The sequence below is a fragment of the Hakea prostrata genome, chromosome 3, assembly GCF_041222555.1.
Source record: "Hakea prostrata isolate BN-2017 chromosome 3, UWA_Hpros_2, whole genome shotgun sequence".
NCBI lineage: Eukaryota > Viridiplantae > Streptophyta > Magnoliopsida > Proteales > Proteaceae > Hakea > Hakea prostrata.
In genome coordinates this window covers 14,118,574-14,139,085 of record NC_142602.1, presented here as the reverse complement: position 1 = coordinate 14,139,085, position 20,512 = coordinate 14,118,574, and the positions used below count along the sequence as shown (strand labels likewise).

General features: G+C 38.4%; 2 protein-coding genes across 4 annotated transcripts; both read left to right on the top strand.

Annotated features, from left to right (window-relative positions):
- The first annotated feature begins 465 nt into the window (after positions 1–465).
- On the top strand, positions 466–11,747 carry LOC149020996 (uncharacterized). Of its 3 annotated transcripts, none has more exons than XM_089149250.1 (9): positions 466–1,836; positions 5,002–5,133; positions 5,275–5,539; positions 7,532–7,660; positions 8,347–8,396; positions 8,503–8,600; positions 8,754–9,038; positions 10,171–10,666; positions 11,189–11,747. In XM_089149250.1, exons 2-8 carry the CDS (start codon positions 5,064–5,066, stop codon positions 10,654–10,656), a joined length of 1,383 nt encoding a protein of 460 aa, XP_089005376.1. In that variant the 5' UTR covers positions 466–1,836; positions 5,002–5,063; the 3' UTR covers positions 10,657–10,666; positions 11,189–11,747. The 3 variants fall into 3 exon arrangements, with proteins under 3 accessions (XP_089005376.1, XP_089005378.1, XP_089005377.1); XM_089149252.1 differs by lacking the exon at positions 11,189–11,747 and having other exon boundaries at positions 10,171–10,337; positions 10,424–10,573; XM_089149251.1 differs by lacking the exon at positions 466–1,836 and having other exon boundaries at positions 4,886–5,133.
- Positions 11,748–12,649: 902 nt separating this feature from the next.
- Positions 12,650–20,512, top strand: LOC149020995 (uncharacterized). Its single transcript, XM_089149249.1, has 4 exons — positions 12,650–13,064; positions 13,178–13,297; positions 13,412–13,482; positions 18,298–20,512. The coding sequence occupies exons 1-4, from the start codon at positions 12,897–12,899 to the stop codon at positions 18,548–18,550; spliced, it is 612 nt and encodes a 203-aa protein (XP_089005375.1). The 5' UTR covers positions 12,650–12,896; the 3' UTR covers positions 18,551–20,512.

Sequence of the window (20,512 nt, the reverse complement as noted above, 5' to 3'; positions counted from 1 at the left end):
GAATAACTCTAAATGAAAAATCCACTCTTGACTCATTTTTTCATCTTCCTCTTCCTCTACAATCTGTGATTTCTTACTCTTTCAATTATAAATCCACACAACTTACCAAAGTTGAGAGTCTTGAGACTCAATTGGGGAACATTTTTGACTTATATTCTTACTAATGTAATTTTCATTGATGGACAAATATTCTTAGGTTGACCTATTCAATGCTGGGTTACAAGCCTTGAAAGAAGTAGTTACAAGCCATTGCACAATTGGCTTCTGATCTTGATAAAGCCTACTGTCATGGATAATGCTTTTAAAACTTAAAATATTTTACTAAAAATAAATAATAAAAAAATTTAAAATGTGAAGATAATATTGAAAATTGATAAAATAAGAACTAATTGAAACCTTTGATAAATTGAATAATTCAAGGGGTGACAATGAAAATTTCCCAATTTATAATGAATGGTGGATACTTTAGGCGATATCGTTTCAACACAAGTACCGAAAAGTTGCTTTTGTTCTTCCCGCCGGAAAAAGGGTAAGAAACGCAATCGTAACGATTCACGGTAATATCAAAATTGTGTGTACCGTTGAACCTTCTTCAAGAATCGACCATAATCAATATGTGATAAACCCTAGTAATTCTATGCTTTTTCAACCCGAGGACCGATGCCAGGTTTTCGATCCTCAACGGTGGTCAATCCTTCTCCGATTCAGCGTTTTAAAAAAAATGCAGGGGTTGTCGAATCCTCTAAAGGAAAGTTAACGGGGCAGAGGAGAATGATGAGTGAAAACATGCCAGAACTCCCTCAGCTTTTGCAACAAGAAACGTAAGTGGGCGCAGGGGTTGTGTTCGATCATTCATGCCGTGCTTATTTCTTTTACAAAGATGTAAATGACCTTCACTGTGGGAAGATTTATAATTAAAGGAGGGCCACACCTGTCGAAACTCGAAAAGAGAGAGAACCAGAGCTTGCTTAGGCGTCAAATGGATAACTGAGAAACCCATTTTACAGGAGGAGACCCATTTGTTCTTGCTGACATTATTAAGGAAGACCAACCGTTCACCGCTCGTGTTTACGGAAAACTGGATTTGACTTCACAACAGCGAGCTTGAGGCGCGGCAACATGGCGTGTTCTTCTTCGCAGAAGAGCATCTGTGTTTTAGAACCCCCAAAAGAAGATCATCTGTGTAGTGAAATAACAAAGCCACGTACAAAGATGAAATCAAACCGGAAAAACCTTGATCTATTTCTTGATTTGAGGGTGAACTTGGTTCAGTTAGTTGTTGAATGGTATTAATCGAATTTGAAAGTCAAACTGAAAACCTCTTAAATTTTCTGTTGAACTTGTAAATGAATCTCTGGGTGGAAGGTGAGGTTGCAGGCTGCACAGTTAAGAGATTCTGAATTCTGGAAATTGTTTTGGTTCATCCTTATTCGGTGCGGTTGTTCTTATGATCAAGACAAATTCAATGTTAAGTCGTGGCCGCAGTGTTCAAATTTGGGTATTTCACAATCCACATCCTCATTTGGTGGGATTGGGTTTTATGTTCTCAGGCTCCAATATCTTGTTATCCAGAATTCAGGAAAACTCATTTGTTTTATATCCTGTTGTCTTGGCGTGCCTTTTTGTGTCCCACAAAGTTGTCCAAAGTCCACGAGTGGGAGCCAATAAAGGATTGGATAACGATTAGATGAAGATAATAATTGCCACGTTCCCTCACTCTCTCGCCAATCTATTTATACGCGAGGCATTACTCAGTTTCAGAAGTGTGATCTGTTTGTGGGTTCTGCAGCTGGTCTTCTTTTTGCCTTCTGAGCTTCTCTTTTGGCGTTTATCTTTGTTAGTAATTTAACTTTCTCCCCCACTCTGTGTTTGCATTTTGTTGTCTCGGTTTCTGATTTTATTTCACATGCTATTATGCAGTCTCTGTATGTCTTATCTGTCTTCCTCATCAGGGACTTGCTATTATTGTCTCAATTTATTTCGTGTCATTTTGAACTGTCTCAAGTAGTCGTTTTACAAGGAGAATGTATTAGTGGTAGATGGTAGTGTCTGTGTTTTAACTTTGAATGGATTACTGGTGTAGTAATTTTTGAACTGCAAAATTTCGCAAGCATTTTTCGGTGATTTTCACTGAAGACTCTCTTATATTCTGTTCAGCCTGACTCACAAAGGACTCTATATAGCTGGATCTTTTGCATTTCAAGTTTCTGCTGATATCACAGATATTCTTCTGGTTTTGGGGTTGTTTGCTAATCTGATATTAACAATCTGTTGTTCCAGGGCGCAAGGGATGTGTCATGATACTATCTAGTATCTTTTTTGTAAATAGGTGGTCACCTCCAGTTACTTGAATTGTCAAACGAGTCAAACATAGTAGTGTTCCTTAATATTCAACAATCGGCCTTTAATTTTAGGAAACATTTCGATGGGATGAGATGAAGCGGAGGGGTTGATAATCAATGTTGTGAATTCTGCAAAAGAAGACTATGGGCAGATCTTCTTTCTTATGATTTCATTGAAAAAGTTGTAACCTTGCTTATAGAAAACTACCATGCAGAGATTAGATAGATCTTCTTTCACCATTTCTTGTCATGTATGACCCTTTCTGTTTGTGTTCTGGATATTAATGCACAAAAATATGCTAGAATATATATAGCTACATTTTTTCCTTCTCTGGTCCATGACCTTGATTGTGGGCCTTGAATCTACATCCTGATACTTTGTGATATGAATGATATGTGCTTCTTCCTTTGTTCTGTTCTCTAGGCCTCTTCACAGATTTGGCCCTTTTGAAATGCTTGTTATTATTGATTTTTATGCTTCACTTGCGTGGTTTTTTGTTTCTGAATGATCCCAGGTTTGTCTGTATAACTCTTTATACTCCCTGCCTTGAGATGCACCTTTTTTTGGATGAATGAAATAATCATTAACCAACCGAAAGGGGAAAGAATGTACAAAGGAGGGAGAAACATGAAGAAAAAAGGGGGTGGGGGAAGCAATTACAATCTACTACTTGGCAAGAAGAGAGACACTAAACCCCAGGAGACAACAATAGTCCTGCCTTGAGATGCACTTATTTGATTGTTAAAAGTCATCTTGCTTATCATGCAAAGAATCATCTTGTTTTATGTAAGGAATGGGGACATTTTTGGGTTATTCTTTATTGAAAGGGAACATGTAGCACCTCTTCAGAAGTTTCTGCTTGTCTATCTTCAACATATATTCTATTTTTTCAAAACATGTGTCGGTTTTAAAGTTATCTAACATCAGGGGCAGAACCAGGATTCAACATTGTTGGGGGCCATAATGACATTTCTAGACATTGCCTTTTACCCTTCAAATTTTTTTCCAGTATGGGGGGGGGGGGGGGGCAGCCCAAGGGTAGGTCCGTCTCTGTCTAACATCCATTTCTTCTTCAAACTCAATACTTTTGTGCATGTATTAAGGAATTCTTGTCGTTGTTGGGATACATGGAAATGAAAAACACATTCAGACAGAGAAGTTTCAAAATCCTTGCCTTGCCATCGAGAGTGAAACTTTATCCAACTCTTCCATCTGAATTACTGGCTAAGTCGGCCAGATCAATGCAATGTGTATGGATTATCCATATCCTCATATATATTATATGACTCTATGGTAGAAAAGACCAAGATAGATTGGTAACTTACTGAGATGACTGAGAAGATCATACTCTGGCTGTGTGGCTACCTTTTCTGCTTGATTGGCAACCCTTTCTTCTTGATTCTTGGGCTACGAAAGCCCTGGGTCTCATTGCCTAAGAGAAAAACATATCTAGCTCTATATTGTTGCTGCAAAAATGACAAAGGAATTGCGTATATAGTCGGGCGAGTAAGTGTGCTTAGATCAATTATATCTTGTTCATGCCATGAATTCAAAGCTCAACCCTCACCAGAAAAGCAACCTCCCATCAAGGGAAGGGCTTACAGCAGTACTAAACTGCGGTTGTAAAGCAGCTAGCATGCTACTTTGGCTCACTTTTGGATCACTATGGCCGACTTTCGTCTCTATTCAACCAGTATACGCCAAGAGCCAAAGTGAGCCCTTACACTTCTGTGACACTATCTTCCTTCTTAGGTTGAATTCCATCCCACCTCACTCAAATCACAAGGCATAGATCATATGGCCGGTGATGCAATTGCTCCCAATGAATGTGACAAACTTTACCATTTTCTGATCTGGCATGTCTTTCCAGCTAGAAAGCTTTTCCCACTCTAACTTTGGTATTTCTAACTCACCTTGAACTGGCTGAATAAAAACCGAGGACAATCTATCTATCTCATCAAAATGAATTGCACACTGGACGAGTAAAGAAAGCAGTATTGAATAGAGCGGGCTCATGTACATGAGTGAGGGTGGTCATAGATCAGCAGATAGAATAGAATTGGCACTAGACATATTAACCACTGGAGTACCGAGAGTTCTTGATGCCATGGTAACTTTAAACTAGAGGGTGCCTATTAGGCCTAGTTCAAGTCTGGTCAAGCCGATGGTATGCTCCCCGATGTGAACAGTCCGTCGAAGGAATAGTGCTGATCTTGCTTGGTTCTTGCTTGGTCCGACTCGTAATTCACTTCTGACCCCGTGTTTGATAGCCAGTGTTTCAGGGACCGTAATGATCATAATGGGATGGTATCTTGCTAAGTCTTGCCGGTTGGCCTTCAGAAGTCGAAGTGGAGGGGCCCCCCTCCTTATTTTTCTCCTTGTCTCTCTTTCTTTTGTGGAATTCTTGTCGTTGTTGGGATACATGGAAATGAAAAACACATTCAGACAGAGAAGTTTCAAAATCCTTACCAGGAAAAATGTTTGTACTGTATTTGTTTCTTTTTTTTTTTTTTTTTTTTGTGGGGGGGGGGGGGTTGGAACGTATCCTAGAATCTCTTCCTTTTGTGAATGATGCTATGACCACTTACTTATTTTATGATTTGATTCAAGCATGTACTGCAAGTCATATGAACTGTCTGACATAAGCCATCTTAGCAGGTTCACTGTGACACGGTGAGACCATCTAGTTTTGTTTCTCAAATCCTGCTTGTTGCTCATCAATGGAGGATTTGTTTGCTCGCCTTTGGACCTTGGCTTCATATATAAGTCATCGATTCATTCGCTTCATTGGTGATTCTTTTACTTCGCTTCGTTCTTTACACTATGTGTGATTATGTGCATTTATCTCTGATGTACTCACTTCTAAAACTACTTTTTCATTTGTATTATATGGCGTGATGCTTCTATTTGAGAATAATAATATTACTGCAGAGGATCTTGTGTTGAGAGATGTGTATAAACGCTCACTTGTTGCAACAATCTCATCTTCTGGGTGGTATTCGAGATCTTTGGACAGCAGCATTTCACATTCGATTCTTCATGATTGCCCACATCCTCTTAGGCCTTCTGATATTGGTGGAAGCATCCCAAATTATGAAAGAAGGGTGTCAGAGCTGGAAGAACACTTGCCTATAAATCATGCTGAAGTTTTAGAAAGCAGCCACAGCTTTTGGATTGGCCCTTCTCTTTTCCAAGGGTATGATTCTCTTCTTTTATACCCTTTAAATAGTACTCTGTATTTAAATAATCCAATACTTCAAAGGCCAAAAGCCATTCACTAGGATCCTACTTAGCAGTGTCTGAGAAGGGTTAAATGTATGCAGCCTTACCACTGTTTCCAGAGAGGCTGTTCTAAACTTCTAATTAATTCTGGTCATCAACTTGAGCTTTTTCTAGTTGCACTTGTTTCTGATGATGTCATGATGATTATGTTGATTAGTTTAGACCTATTCTTGCCTGTAGCCTTAAGCTTATTGGGTCGGGTCTAGTGGGACTAAGTTGTTGAAATTTTTTATTTAATTTCTTTGTCTGTCTGTCTGTCTCTTTTTTTTTTGGTTTAAGGAAATAATATATTATTAAAATCACAGATACAAGTACATAAGTCTGTTGACCATTTGTTTTTACTTTTTATTACTTCAGATGGCAGGAAACATTTGTAGATGGGATAGTTAAAGGTTGTCCACAGTGCTGGTTTCTGGTCCCAGAGATCTCCTGGAACGTGCCAACTCCATATATGACATGTATCCAGATCTTGTCTTAAAAGAACAATCTATGAAGAGACAATATGCTCCAATATATATAGAAAAGGGCATTGTACTACTGTCTTCGTCTAATATAAGCCAACTCTAAGAAATTTTCACTCTTCTTGCTCCCCTACCTGTCTCCCTACTTCGAGATCACACCTTCTTCCTCCCTCACTGCAAATCCCTCTTCTGTCTCCTCCTCTCCTACCATCCCTTCAATCCCTCAATCTTCCCTCTTCTGATTCCTTACACTTCTTCCCCTTTTCGGCCCACTTGAATTCCTGGACCCAACCTGAACCCTTTGAGAGGCCCAATCCAAACTCATCTGGTGCCACATTCTCCATGTCATCCCTCGTGGGCGCAGACTTCTTCTCCTCTGGATCCGACCCATCCTCTCTAATCTCTTCTGGGTCAAGTCTTCCCCCCCCCCTTCTCATTTCTTCTCAGCTGAGCCGAACCTTTCTCCTCTCTCTTCCTCTTGCTTTTGTCCCCCCTATTGGGTCCATTCCTATTTCCACCCTTTGTTCCCTTCGCCTGGGCTTGCCTCTCCCCCTCTTCTTGAGTCTTATCTCCACCGCCCCACACACTCCCCCCCCCCCAAAAAAAAAAAAAAAAAAAAAAATCACGCGTGGGGTACTTTGGAATCTGAAACCCCTTCTTTTCCTCTTCGGAACTGCAGGAGAAGTATCCATTCTACCAAAGGGTGTCATCGCCTTAATGAAGACTAAATTGTCGATATCCAGTCTTCTGAGAACTAGAAGAGTAAAAATAAGAAAAATAGTTCGAGCCTTGGGCTTGTCTAGGCTCTTTGTTATTGGCCTTTAGTGCCTAGTTTTTTGTTTTGTTTTGTTTCTTAGTCTTAGCCTTGTTGTCTTAGTTGGCAGCACTGCCCATTGCTTCTTGTTGTACTCTCCTCCCCCATCCCCTCTCCCCTCTCTTTCTCTCTCTTTTGGTTAATGAATTTTTCACTCATCCAAAAAAAGAAATTTTCACTCCTTAGATGCCAACCTAAACTTGCACTCTCAATCTGATGGGCTTCTGTTGAAGGTTGAACACGTATAAAAAAAAATTGTCTGGAGATGGAACCAATCACCATATGTCACATTGGTTATGAAGACGATACTGCAATGGGTTATAAATCCTTTAACATTCTGGAAGGATGAACGGGATATGGTTCTTTATTTCAGTTACATGCCTTTCATCTGATCCTATGGTTGTGTTATAGTTGACTCATCTGTGTGCAGGTTTATGCTTTAATTATTTGGTTTCAGACTAGTCTGCAAAATTGACCTTTACATGTTGGAGAATTTCCTTCCTTCATGTTAGGCATATTCAAATTTGAGTCCATAGTTAAAAGTGGGAAATGAAAATAATAAGTTAGTTATTATGGTGACGGAATATTTTATTTCACCTGACTCTCTTGAGCATTTTTCTTGTTTGGCCAGTTTTATATCTCGACTGCGGAAGACGCTACAGGGATCTTCCAGTGATATTGGATGGCTGCAAAGAGCTCCTGGAGTACCACTTCCTAAGGATGGTACAATCAGATTCGGGGAACTGCTTGAAAGCATAAGGTACTGGAGATTTGCAGCAATACCCATGTGCCAAAGAAACCTCATTTACCTGCACCTGTGTTGCCTGATGCTTTTCATTATGAGGCCTTGGTAATGGAAAAGCTTGTCATCCATGGTGAGATGCAACAAGAGAGAAGCACTTGTCATGCTGGAGCTTTGACAAATTCTTGTTTAATTATCCATCTTAGCAGCATTTCTGCATTCGGAGTTTGGATCACTTCATCATTATCTTGTGTACAAGGTGTCTGCTTGATTTCAGTTTTGTACTTGAGCCTCTTCTCTCTCCTGTTTCCTTGACCCTAATCATTGGTGGTTTGTGGTAGCCAACTCTGTCTTCTGCTCCCAACATAATTTTTCTGGGAGACAATAATCTCTTCCATCACAGATTAGGTCCTTCAACTGGAATTGTGAAATCAGAGCCCTGCACACTATCTCAAATTCCATTTCCTGATGTTTCTAACAAACGAGAGAATATGGTTAAGGGAGTGAGAATCCTTGGCAGACTTTATTTATTACTTTCAGTGATATACATATTCAGTGGATATATTTTGGAATCATTGAGTCAGTAATTTGTTGCTTTAATTTGTCTTGTTACAACATGGGAGAATTTGGCTATATATATCCTTATGAATTGATGGAAAATACTTATGTAGCTGCTTTTCCCCCCCTCTATGTTTTGCCTCCAGAAATGGCGTGCATGCACTACCTAATTCGTTTGTATATTTGCTTATTCCAGGTGAGTAGATGTTATTCTCCCCTAACTATTTTTGTGTGGCTTTATATCTTTCAACTTGACTTCTGGATGGTTAACAATCCGTATGTTTCCTAATGTGGGTTTTCAGGTCTTTTTAGCAACCATGGTCCTTTGTATTTCGTGAGCACAAAAAGGTATTTCTCGAAGTTGGGTCTTGCTTGCCATATTGCGAAGATTCATAGTGAGGTGAGGATATTAACTTTTATGCTGGATTAGGACTTAACCGTTACATAATGAAGACTACTGCCTGGCAAGAAGTCCTGCATTTTTACTTTTCTGTATGAAAATTAGCAATCATCTAAACATATTTAACCTTTTGTTTTTGTTTTTCATTTGCAGGCATCAGTTGAGCACAATGCCTGGGAACTGAAACAGTACATTGAAGAACTTTATTGGGGGTCTGGAAAGCGCATTTTGTTGCTTGGGCACAGTAAGGGTGGGGTAGATGCTGCTGCTGCTTTGTCAGTTTACTGGTCTTCCTTGGAGGACAAAGTTGCAGGTTTGGCACTGGTACAATGTCCATATGGTGGCTCCCCTGTTGCTTCTGATATTCTTCGAGAAGGCCAGATTGCAGATAAGGAAGTGAGGAAGATCATGGAGCTCTTGATCTGCAAGCTGATTAAGGTTTTCCTATCACCTTTGGCTTCAGACATAGTTGAACCTTCATAACTGGAACATCAGATTGCCATAAACGACATGGGAACAAGTTCAGTTTGAAAAAAATTGAACTATAAGAAAATTGAACAAAAATGAAAAATAAAATCCTTGATTGGCATTTCTCCAACATAATATATTTGGCTTAAAAATTCTTTGTAGAAAATCATGGTTGAATAAGTATCTATAAAGTAAACCCATGAATAAATTTAGTTAAATCTGACATAAACAAATACACAAAAAAAACAATAATTTATAACAGGCTCTTCTTAAGGTATTGTTTTCTTTTCCCAATATAAGGAAAGATAAAATGCTAAAAGAAAAATATTTTTTTTCAACAGATCCTGATATTTTCCCAAAAATTTTCAAATGTACAGACAGGTATCATCAAACGTATTGTATCAAAATTTTCATCTATTTATGGCTGGTAGTTGCATTTCTTTTTGACCAAGTTCTTCTGAGTGCATAGGGTGTCTTGGAAACAATTCCCCCCCCCCCCCCTTCTTCTTCTTCTTCTTCTCCTCTAAGAATCAAGCATTAGTGTCAAGTATTAAACCAAATTAGAGAATCTATTCTTCAGATCCTTTTTTCTACAAACGATGCTTATTCAAGAAAAGCAATATATAATTAGTAAGCCTGGATGTTGACCTGGTAAAGGTCGGCTGGTTCATGTACACTAAGTTGGACTTGATTGCAGGTACCAATGATAACACAAGAAATTTTTTAAAAAAAATGAAAACTTAGGTTTGCCCTGTACAATCTGTATAAGTACCACACTTGAATATGACTTTCTGGTATCAATGGTTTTCATTCCATATCACACATTGAATCTAATGAAAGTGTCTTGGTGTTTAACTTGTTTGACTTATGTTTGAACTGCACCATGAATCAATACCTTGGGCAACTTGTGTAGATGCCCTTGGATCTGTCATCACATCTGTCTAGGTTTCGGTTAGAGTAATTAACCAAATTTTTTTTTTGGATTGATAAGAACTTCATGAACATTTGGATGAGATTCATCTAAAAAAAAAAATTCAAATTGGATGAGACATGCATTGCATTTAATGTTTTGTCATGATAATTGCATTATCTTCTATTGTAGGGTGACATTCGGGCTCTAGAGGATCTTACATATGAGAAGCGGAAACAGTTCATCATGAAGTACAAGCTACCGGAACATGTCCCACTGCTCTCCTTCCACTCAGAAGCAAGTGTCACCCCGGGAGTTCTTGCCATGATGTCTCATATCGGGCATGTGGAGCTTCCAAGGTTTCCCTTTACTGTCTTTGGTGGTGAGAAGTTTAGTTTTGCCCAACTTAGCTGCAAGGTGCCTCTGATAATCCCTCTTGCAGCAGCCATGGCTGTGTGTGCCCTTCACTTGCGACTTCGGTATGGAGAGAGGAGTGATGGAGTGGTGACCCGCTGTGATGCCGAAGTTCCAGGATCTGTTGTTGTCCGACCAGACCAGAAGCTTGACCATGCCTGGATGGTTTACTCACCACTGACGAACAATCCTTGTGAGCCTGATGCCCGTGAGATGTGTGAGGCTTTATTGACTTTGCTTGTGGAGATTGGCAAGATGAAGTAAAACCATAAAGGTAGCATAAAATACTGCTAACCCGCTTACCTACCCAAGAAAAATATGAGGGGAGATATGATAAAAAAAATTTGAGGATGACTGTTTGGTAATTATGATAGGTGGTCTAATTCTTGCCCCTCCCACACCAACCTTCCCCCCCCCCCCCCCTCTTCCCAAGGCCGTGGAATCTGCTTGTGCGGAAGCCTTTGGCACTGGTTTGTCCTTTCTTGATAGGTTATCTGATTGACCATCCCATGTGATATACTAGAGGCTGTAGCTTTTTGACATGGTTAATTAGTACAGAATTAGTCACTTTGGTACAGAACCATTCACTTTATGCATTTAGTATCCAGTGTTTACTTGAAAAAATAGAAGAAAATGAATGAAATTTAGCCAACATTGTTCTCTTCTCCATGGAACTCAACTGTACTCTCAATTTGATATGATTGTTTTCCTTCTAACTTGGGGTTTCTGTTTGCTGTCTAGTCTGTCTCATTTTTCCTGATGTGGGTTCTCAAATGATTACCTTTACCTTGATCAGGAGATTATCATTGAAGGGTGGCAACATCATCATGACAGAGACATATTTAAGGCTAATGGATACTACTCATCCTCAATATTGGTGTTGGTTGGTATGTAACATAAAATATCATTTGCATTGGATAGAAGCAATCAGCTGAATGATGAAGATGAAGAGACTGAATCATGCACATGCTTAGCACTACAGAGCAGTAGCTTTTTCAGTGAACGATCAGAATATGTTTCTTCATGTTTAAGGAGATTCAAATCCTGATGCACCAAAACCTTGTTTCATTGGTTTTGATGCAAATTCGTGTTTTGTATTTGTAATCTCAATTGATCGAGTGTGTGGCTGTGAAGATCTCAATCTGTTTGATTTTTAACGTAAAGGATTTCTCTGTGTGGGAAAAATACCAGGATCTGTTTGTTAACTGAGGCTTCCTTGTTCAATTGGCCTGGAACTAACCATAATTTCAGCTTTCTAGGCTGGATCTTTCTTGTACTAGAGAATTTCAGAATTGATCTCAGGTCCTGATGGCTCTGGAATCTGAGCTCCAAAGTTAACCCTGCAATTTATATTCAAGTACAGAGAGGTGGAATGCTGAAGCCAAATGTAGACCTGTAAACGGATCAGATTCTGTTCGGATACACCAGTATCCAAATTCGTCAGAATTTAGATGCAAATTTAGAGAATGCTTCCAAATTCAAATCCGAAACTTTATCGGATATGATAACAATCCGGATAAACTATCCGATTATTGATTGGTGATTGTCATGTTTTTTTTTTTACTTTTTATTACCAATTACCAATTTTCGAGTCCAATTTTTAACCCCTTTTCTAGAGAAAAGTATTACTCTACGAATTATCGGATTACTGATTTCTAGATCCAATTATCATTCCTTTTTAGAGAAAAAAAATGTTGAATACTTTACTCTATCCGATTCAATAAGCAATTATCCGAATTCAAATCCGGTTACTTGATAGATTGGATACGGATATTTTTAGGTAAGAAAAATTTCGAATACGAATGTGAATTGAGAGGCAGATTTCGGCTATGAATGTGAATTGAGAGGCAGATTTCGGCTATCCATTTACATGTCTACCTAAAATTGAATCGGTCAAATTGACTGACTCAAATCGGAAAGTTGCCGTTTCCGATCCTTATTCTAGGTGATTATGTCTTCACTCTCTTGCAAGTTGCAAATCATTCATTTTTATTTCGTTTGTTAAAATTCACTGAAATTCCGATTTAATGGAAAGGGAAGGTAACACGTGTCTAACTCACGTGTTAGTTGAGGGAGAGTAGTTAGGTTATTCTTAGGCGTGTCGTGACGACTTAGACCGGAACAGAACATATGACGAGCCAATATCCTCTTATATCTGTTTGGGGTACTTGATATGACCATTTTGTCCTTCAGCCTAATGGGAAAGTTGCAAGAAAGAGGGGCAAAACAAGGTAATCACACCATTGTTCTTTCGCAGCAGATGCGTGGAAGTCGTACGATGAGATGCTGCGATCATCCATCTGCGAATGAGAGAAACGCCATGGTTTTCTTCAACTTTTATTCTCGTATTCCGTGTTTTACTTTTGACGCCTCAAAAGCAGTTAAAATCTCTACTGCACGAACATTCACGTATATAGATTTGGAAAACCTGTAAAAGAGAAGAGAGAGAGAGAGAGAGAGAAAGGGAGTCGATGATCTCAATGACAAGATAGGAGTAGAGAGCGATGGCTGAAGATTCATCAGAAATCAGATCTAATGTGAAGGTGAAATCCAAGCAAGATGCATCTTTCAAAGGCAAGGCGGTCCTGGTTTCCAACAGAAAAATTGAGAGCCCAAGCAAACATGCCGGTGTTTCTAAGAATAAATCTGTTTCCACCATTTCAAAATCAGAGGTACCAACTTACCTTGATTCTTGGTTCGTCAACTAAAATTTTGCTTCTTAATTGGCTGATCGATTGGATTCAAGTGATCATCTGAATGCATTTCTGTTGTTTTTGGTTTGAAGGTGAAGCAAAATTCAGCATCAAATTCGTCGAAATCCACCAGCACTACAACGACAACTGCTAAAGTCAAAGCGAAAAAAGCTTTCACTTTGGCCGGCCAGAAATATGATCCCCCTGAAGAGGTTCTTAAGATTTGTATATTCTTCCTTATTGGTCTTCTTCGTGGGATGTTTTCCCAATTTCTAACTTGTCCCTTTTTTTTTTTCAGTTTTCACACCTTGCTTGTTTTTTCGCAGAGGGAGCCCTTGAGGATATTCTATGAATCATTGTCAAAACAGATACCTTCAAGTGAAATGGCTGAATTCTGGTAGGTTTCTCCCGACTTATTTCCTGTTCCTTTTAACATGTATGGGATCTAGTCAGATCTATCTTGCTTCTCTATGCCTGGAGTTGAGACTACTGACTGAATGGACTTCGAAAATCAGAGTGTTGTCTTGAAATTAATTATGTTTACCATAATATGATGAATCAATTTAGAAATGCATTTTCTATGCTGTTGATAAATAACTATAGACGTCTAGAAATTACAATAGGAGTATCTCAAAACAAAGTTTAGAATCATGCAGTACTGTGGTAGATGGGTAGAAGAACTCCCTATTGCCATCAGAAAGTGTTAGAACTAAAATACGGGACACAGCCTTCCACCCAAAATTGACGACCGGAAGCAATCTCAATCTGTTTTTTCTTCAACTAACAACTACCAAGAGAGGAAAGTGCGGAGAAGGAAGATGAGAACTAGAAGGTTCATACCTGAGCGTCCTAGGAGGGTGGGCTTTTACATGCCGAACACTCACTCTACCAACTGCACTTAGCAGTTGTTCTCACAAAAATATTATAAAATGCATTCAAACCTCACAGTGCCTTGGTTTCACCATCTTGGTTAATGGCATTGATTCATTTTGAACATTAGTTCACCATCCTATATTTTAGTATCTTAACAATCGCTTCTGCCTTTCTGTTGTCGTCAAATTAACTGAGTCCAATCACGAATGTTGCATTTTCTTTAGCCATGCCATCTTTCAATTTGCCTACCTTTACTTAGCTTTGTTTGCACCTCATCACTTAATATAGTTTTCAATGATTACACAAAGATAAATTGAAGTGAGGCAACAGCCACACCTCATCTATCAATTTATCTAGTTGCAGGCTGGCTTCTTCTGAAATCCTCTTCAACAGTCTTGGGTAAATCATCAACTATATCTCATTCCTTATTTTTTTCATCAACCTCATTTGTGGTTTCTTGAACCACAGGGATATAAAGTAGTCCTTATACGTGCTCTGAGTTGAAAGCATCCATCTACCTTCAGAACACAACTCCCCCTTAAATCATGACAGCATGTCTACATTCCGGCAGTTCCCTCACACCCACCCCCAAGGAATAATATTGCCCTTGGAAAAAATTATAAGTTTCTTGCAAGCCAACAAAAGATGCTTGGAATTCCATGATTGTGAGGATGCAATAACAACAACAACAGCGCTGCTCAGCTTCATCCCTAATAAATATTGTTAACTGCATAAATCCTTGCCCCTAGTCAGCTCTCTTTAAGGTTGATGGCACATGGCCTAAGTTATGCATGTCTTTTCTCACCACTTCTCCTAAGGTCATTTTAGGTTTGCCTCTAACCCTTCACTCCTTCCTACTTGAGCATCCAAAAACCTCTATTGAACATGGCCATGCTACCTCAAATGACTTTCTTGTAGCTTATCATGTAATGGAGTTACTTCCAAACAAGCTTTAGCAGGATATTCCATTCTTTATCCTTCCTAGTTTTGCCTTTCACCCATCTCAAATTCTTACTTCTGCTGCACTGAGTTTATTTATATGATGTTTTTTAACTACCCAACATTCTATTCCATATATCATGATCGGTCATATGACTGTCCTATAAAAATTATCTTTAATTTTGAAGGAGTATACTGATCACACAAATCTTCAACACACTTCTCCACGTCATCCATTCGATTTTAATCCTCTCTGAAATATTGTCCTCTCTGCAACCTTCTTGTTTTGATTGATCACAGATATCTAAAAATTGTATTTTCGTCAAAATTGATAACTAATCATGTGTAGCTTCTTTCAACTGAAAAAACTATTCCAACTTGTGTGTCTCTTCCAAGTGGCAACAATAGTTCATTTTCATTCAGTAATATCATCTTGTTGCCCTTTACCGATTGATCCACAGGTAGATATGCCCAACAGATGTTCTTTTTTTTGGATGGATGTATGCACCACAAATGTTGGTGCTCTAGATACTTCTCAATCATCTTCCTGTGTGTTATTTCATTTTTGGTAGATGCAGTTCACTGGACAAGCTTACATGAGGCATCTGCTATCCTCCTTCAAAGCATCCCAGATATCAGAATAATATACGCCATGCAAGATGAATGAAATATTCATGGCCTGCTCAGCCACAGGATGGCCTTAGAATTGCCTTGATGCACGCATAGAATGCCTGCTCAATGACTGAAAGTGAAAAAACACATAGGACTGGATAGCTCCAATTACATTGTCTGTAGAATTCTAAAAACTAACACGTTACTGGACCTACCTCTTATCTGTGTTGCAAGAAGCATTGTGGCCAACTTTGCAGCCCCCATCTGCTACCAAACTGCAATGGAAGGCCCTACCATTATTAACAAATTGCTAGTCCTGAGAGTACCCAAGACAAGACTGTTTATCTAGTTCTGTTTCAGAACCTTAAGACAAGAAGATGCACAATCTGCTCCACATTCTATGGTTTCGCATTCTCATGCTTGAAAACAAAGGCATGTGTGTCTTCAGTTAGACCAAGCAGCAATCCTGCTCAGAGGTCTCACATAAGTGGTTATTTTTCTTAGGATTGCAACCTAAGGTAACAAATCAGGGATCACAGCCACTGTCATGAGGAACTATTAAATCCTCAAGTGTGGGCCTTGAAAAATGGTGCTTTCCTACTAAGTTTGATTTAAGGTTGCGAAGGTTTAGCATTGAGTGTTAAAATAATACATAATATTTGGTTTAGGATCTTAGATACTAGGATTTAACATGGACTAGGGGTGATTTTTATGAATAGAAAAGTATTATCAATTTTCTATACAGAAAAGGAGAAGTTATTGTAAATTAAAACCACAAAATTTTCGTCTGATATTTTCTACTTGTAAATTTAGTATATATCTCCTTCTGAAAATCAGAATATGCCATTAGTGAGGAACAACATATAGGAGATATTCCATCCTTTCACTAGATAAATTAAGAGTTATGACTTTGCTGGAATTTAGCCCGTCCAGGTAGTTCTATTTGAAAGGATTTTCTTTTGCATTCTGCAATATGTAACAGGATGCAATGGTGGAAACTCATCAACCTTTGCAACACTTTTTTTTTTTTTTTTTGGGGGGGGGGGGGGGGGGAGTTGTTCTGATATTCAAAGATGCAACTGTTGAGGCAAACACTTTAGAGTATAATTTGTCTGTATTAGGTTAGTGTAACAATTATAGACGGTATATCTATATAGGGTCACTAAACTCCACTTTTCTTTATGATTTGTGAGAAACATTCATTACAAATTCAAGTCTTAAAAAAGGCCTAGTCACTGTCTTACAAAAACTACCAGCACATATCACTGTTTTACCCAAGAGATATTTGAGAATCATGTGGCAATGCATGGGGTTCTGCAACCCTTTCATAGATGCAGGGTAGCTCAATTATTTCTTCCTTAGATAGAGTAATCATTTTTTAGACTTGCAAAGTGGGTTTCAACTATCATTTAATGATGGGAGAAGGAAATGGACGCATCCTGTGGGTTTTCCAAATTGGCAGGCCTAGGCCAAGAATGCTGATGATCCATTTGATGAGCAACAAAGAAAATTTCACTTAGAAACTGGTCAACTAAAGCATCCACTCCCAATAGAAAGGGAAATATAATCAACGGGACAAGGAAGATGCTTTGATAAAATGGACAACCCTGCAATAGTATCAAAATCCCATTATGAAATCTTCAACTTGCACCGAATTTGTTGAGAAACCCTGCCATTTTGTTGGCCTATCTAAAGATTAGTAGACAAGAGAATGTTACATTCATTGTAAATACAAGTTTTTTTTTTTTTTAAATCCAAGACAGCCAACAGGGCCTCAATAGTATAGAAAGAGGCCTCGTTAAGCAAAAGAATAGTCTTTATTGTTGCTCTGCTTTGTTGGAGACTAATGAGTTCTATGGTTACTATCATGCAACTCATTTCAACAATAAATTCAGTTGTACCAACTTTGGTATCAAAATTAGATCAAGAGGAAAAAAAGGCTGATGGGGGACTTTTGGATGAATTGGCCTCCTATGAACAAACTTGTCAGATCATTCTCTCTTTTAATTTATGTAGTTCTGAGTGATTTTGGATCTTGATGATGGAAATAAATCAGTGAGGCTGGATTTTGGATTCTCAATCTCCTTGAAATTTCCCTTTTTCTTTTCCTGCTGGGATCAAGTAATGAGTGGGATGTCTTAAACTCTTCTCCACACCCCCCCCCCCAAACAAAAAAAAAAAAAAACCCAATATTGTATGTAGAGTACTTATCATTTTTCATACATCTCTCAGGAGTGCAGAATTTTTTTTTTTGTTTAAATAATTAGTCTTCAACCCTGTGGAGTCCGGTTTCCACATTTTCCCTTATTATATGTATTTCTTGTATGCTAGTTCTCTTTTAGGCTTGCTTATATTTTCCGTAAGAGGGACTCTGACAGTATCCACAAGTTTTAGATTCAGAATATGCATGGTTTAGTCTTCTTGCATTCATTTTGTCATCGTACAGCTCAAACAGAGTAGGACACTGTTATGGGCATGGATAGGAAAAAGAAGCATGCAGAAAGTTCAAATTTCTACTTTTTCTAGTCTGGTTCTCTTGTAGACATAATCAAGATCAAGTTTTGAACTCATTTTCTCAGCGTCTATGTATGCATAAACGAACTGAAGAAAGTTGGTACTAAGTACGTACATAGAATAGAGCTTTCAAAAATTGCTCTTTATTAAGTCAAGATATTCACCAAAAACAAAGAAGAAAAGGTCATATTTGAACATTCCACTACACTTTCTTCTAATCAGTGTCTCTATTTTTTTGTTAAATGGAAAAAGGATAACCCACTTCTCTCTTCAGGATGATGGAACATGGCTTGTTGTCTCCTGAAAGAGCTAAAAAAGCATATGAGAAGAAGCAAAGGAAGCAACAACAACTAAGGATGGGAACTCCAATTAAGCCTCTGAAACTGGACAAACCAGAAAGCTCACAAAAGCAGCAGCAGGCCTCAAAAAACAGTGATCTAAAAGTCAAGAAAAGATTAAAGACAGAGAGCGACAGTGACGATGATTTCATAATGAAGTATAAGAAAGTAAAGGCATATGGAAACTGAGTTTAAGGGTTATCCTTGGTTTCTACCAGCGTAAGTCTTAACTTTATTTTCCATAGTAGTATGGATAATTGGTTTAGATTCGGAATACAACTTGAACTGCCAAAGGCAAGCCTTTTTAGGCACTCACACATAAGATAGACATTCTTTGTATCTTCTAATTCATGGAGAAAAGAAAGAAGAAAAAAAATCGGCTGACATGGATTTTTTCGTCACCTGTTTCATTATTACCATATGTTATAGCTCTAAAATGATCTTTTGAGAATTGTACATGAAAGATCTTTTGTTCTGCAAATGTTTTGATTATGCAGGAAAGTAACTGAAAATATTAATTTCATAAATGACTCATTATAACGGATTGCCAAACCCACCAATTGATGTCACTTGATAATGAGTCCCGAATAACATATGCAACTCTGTATGATTCCTCCTAGAAAGGGATCATCTGAGTAAACTCAGTTTAACTCAACATGGTAACATAATATTAGCCTTTCAAATTGACATTTACTGATCCTGAATGGGTGGGAAGCTTGGTTTTGTGTATGGATAATCCTTGACTGAAGCTTCAGAGACATGTATGAGATTCTGGTAACTGGAAACATACCTACTGATGCAGCTTTGATTTCTCTTCCAGCCTTTCTAGTCGCTATCGTTTCTCTCTAGCTCTAAGCAAATAGTTGATTCCTTTCCTATGATGAGTCAAGATCCTTTCAGGTACTTCCTTGTGGTCAATGATCATATGAAATGCTAATCACTCGGATTATTGTGATGTTTGTTATTTATAGCAGAACTCATCCTGGCATTCATCTGTGCCCTCGACCACTCCGATGAGGGAATGTTGGTAGCAAATTTGTAGACTAACATTTACCTCTTAAGGCATGTAAAACTATTAAATAGGTATTACTGTATATTCTGATGTCATTGATTGGTATTCTCCTCTGGATTTTTGTTAGTGGTCTCCAGCAAGTGGTTATTTTACAATCATAACAAAGATTAGTCACTGCATTTCCCTGTTCTGAAATGTTCAAGATTGAAAGATCTACACAACAATTCTAGACAGTTATGGAAGCTTCCGTAGTTCCTGTGTAAACAGTTTTGAAATCCAGTTCTGAAAGAATTTTGTGGTTTAACTAATGAAACATTTCTTGGAAGGAAGTTGTATGCAACTCACTGGAGGAGGTAAAAACTAAATGCAGGGGTTTGTATCCGTGTATGTCTAGGAATGTGGCTATCATTGTAAAGGGTAGAACAGAGACAGACACATAAGTGCTACTTACTGGCATTGAACTGTGCTTTGGAGAGAGGACTTTATTTTACAATTTATAAAAAATAACTTCAAGGGATTAGTGAGTGAGGTTAGTTCAGTAGACAAAGACCAACACTTGATGATTAAGAGGTGAACAAGCTTAGTAGTTTCTTTTAAGTCTACTCCACATGAAGAACAAGCTTAGTAGTTTCTTCTTGAGTCTACTCGATCCACTGATGGAAGCAAACAACTCAATAATATTCATATGGATGTGGGTTTTGTTCCAGTTTAGAGACAATATGTATGCATCAGCTGGTAGAGTTGACTCTTTGATCGAGGGTTTGGTCTAAGGTTGAAACGTTGAATTAATTAATGAAACCATTTGAAGAATATGGGACGTGCAGTGACCAGTTGACTCTTGGACCAAGAGAGTCTATGAATACTCTCACGTGACATTGACACTGTCACACACTCACACTGGTGTGGGGATGGTCTGCTGGTCTTGGTTTCTTGAGCGGAGAAGTGCCGACGAGGGTGGCAAGACTCATGGCTGTCTCTAACCAGTTTCTTAATAACTCAGAAACATAAATGAAATAAAAATCTCAGTATCCAAGAGAAGTTCATAACCACCCACGTAAAATTTCACATGAAACCACGTGAATCGTGAATGGCAACTTAGAATTAATACACACTCCATAAGAACCTAACCCTAATAAATA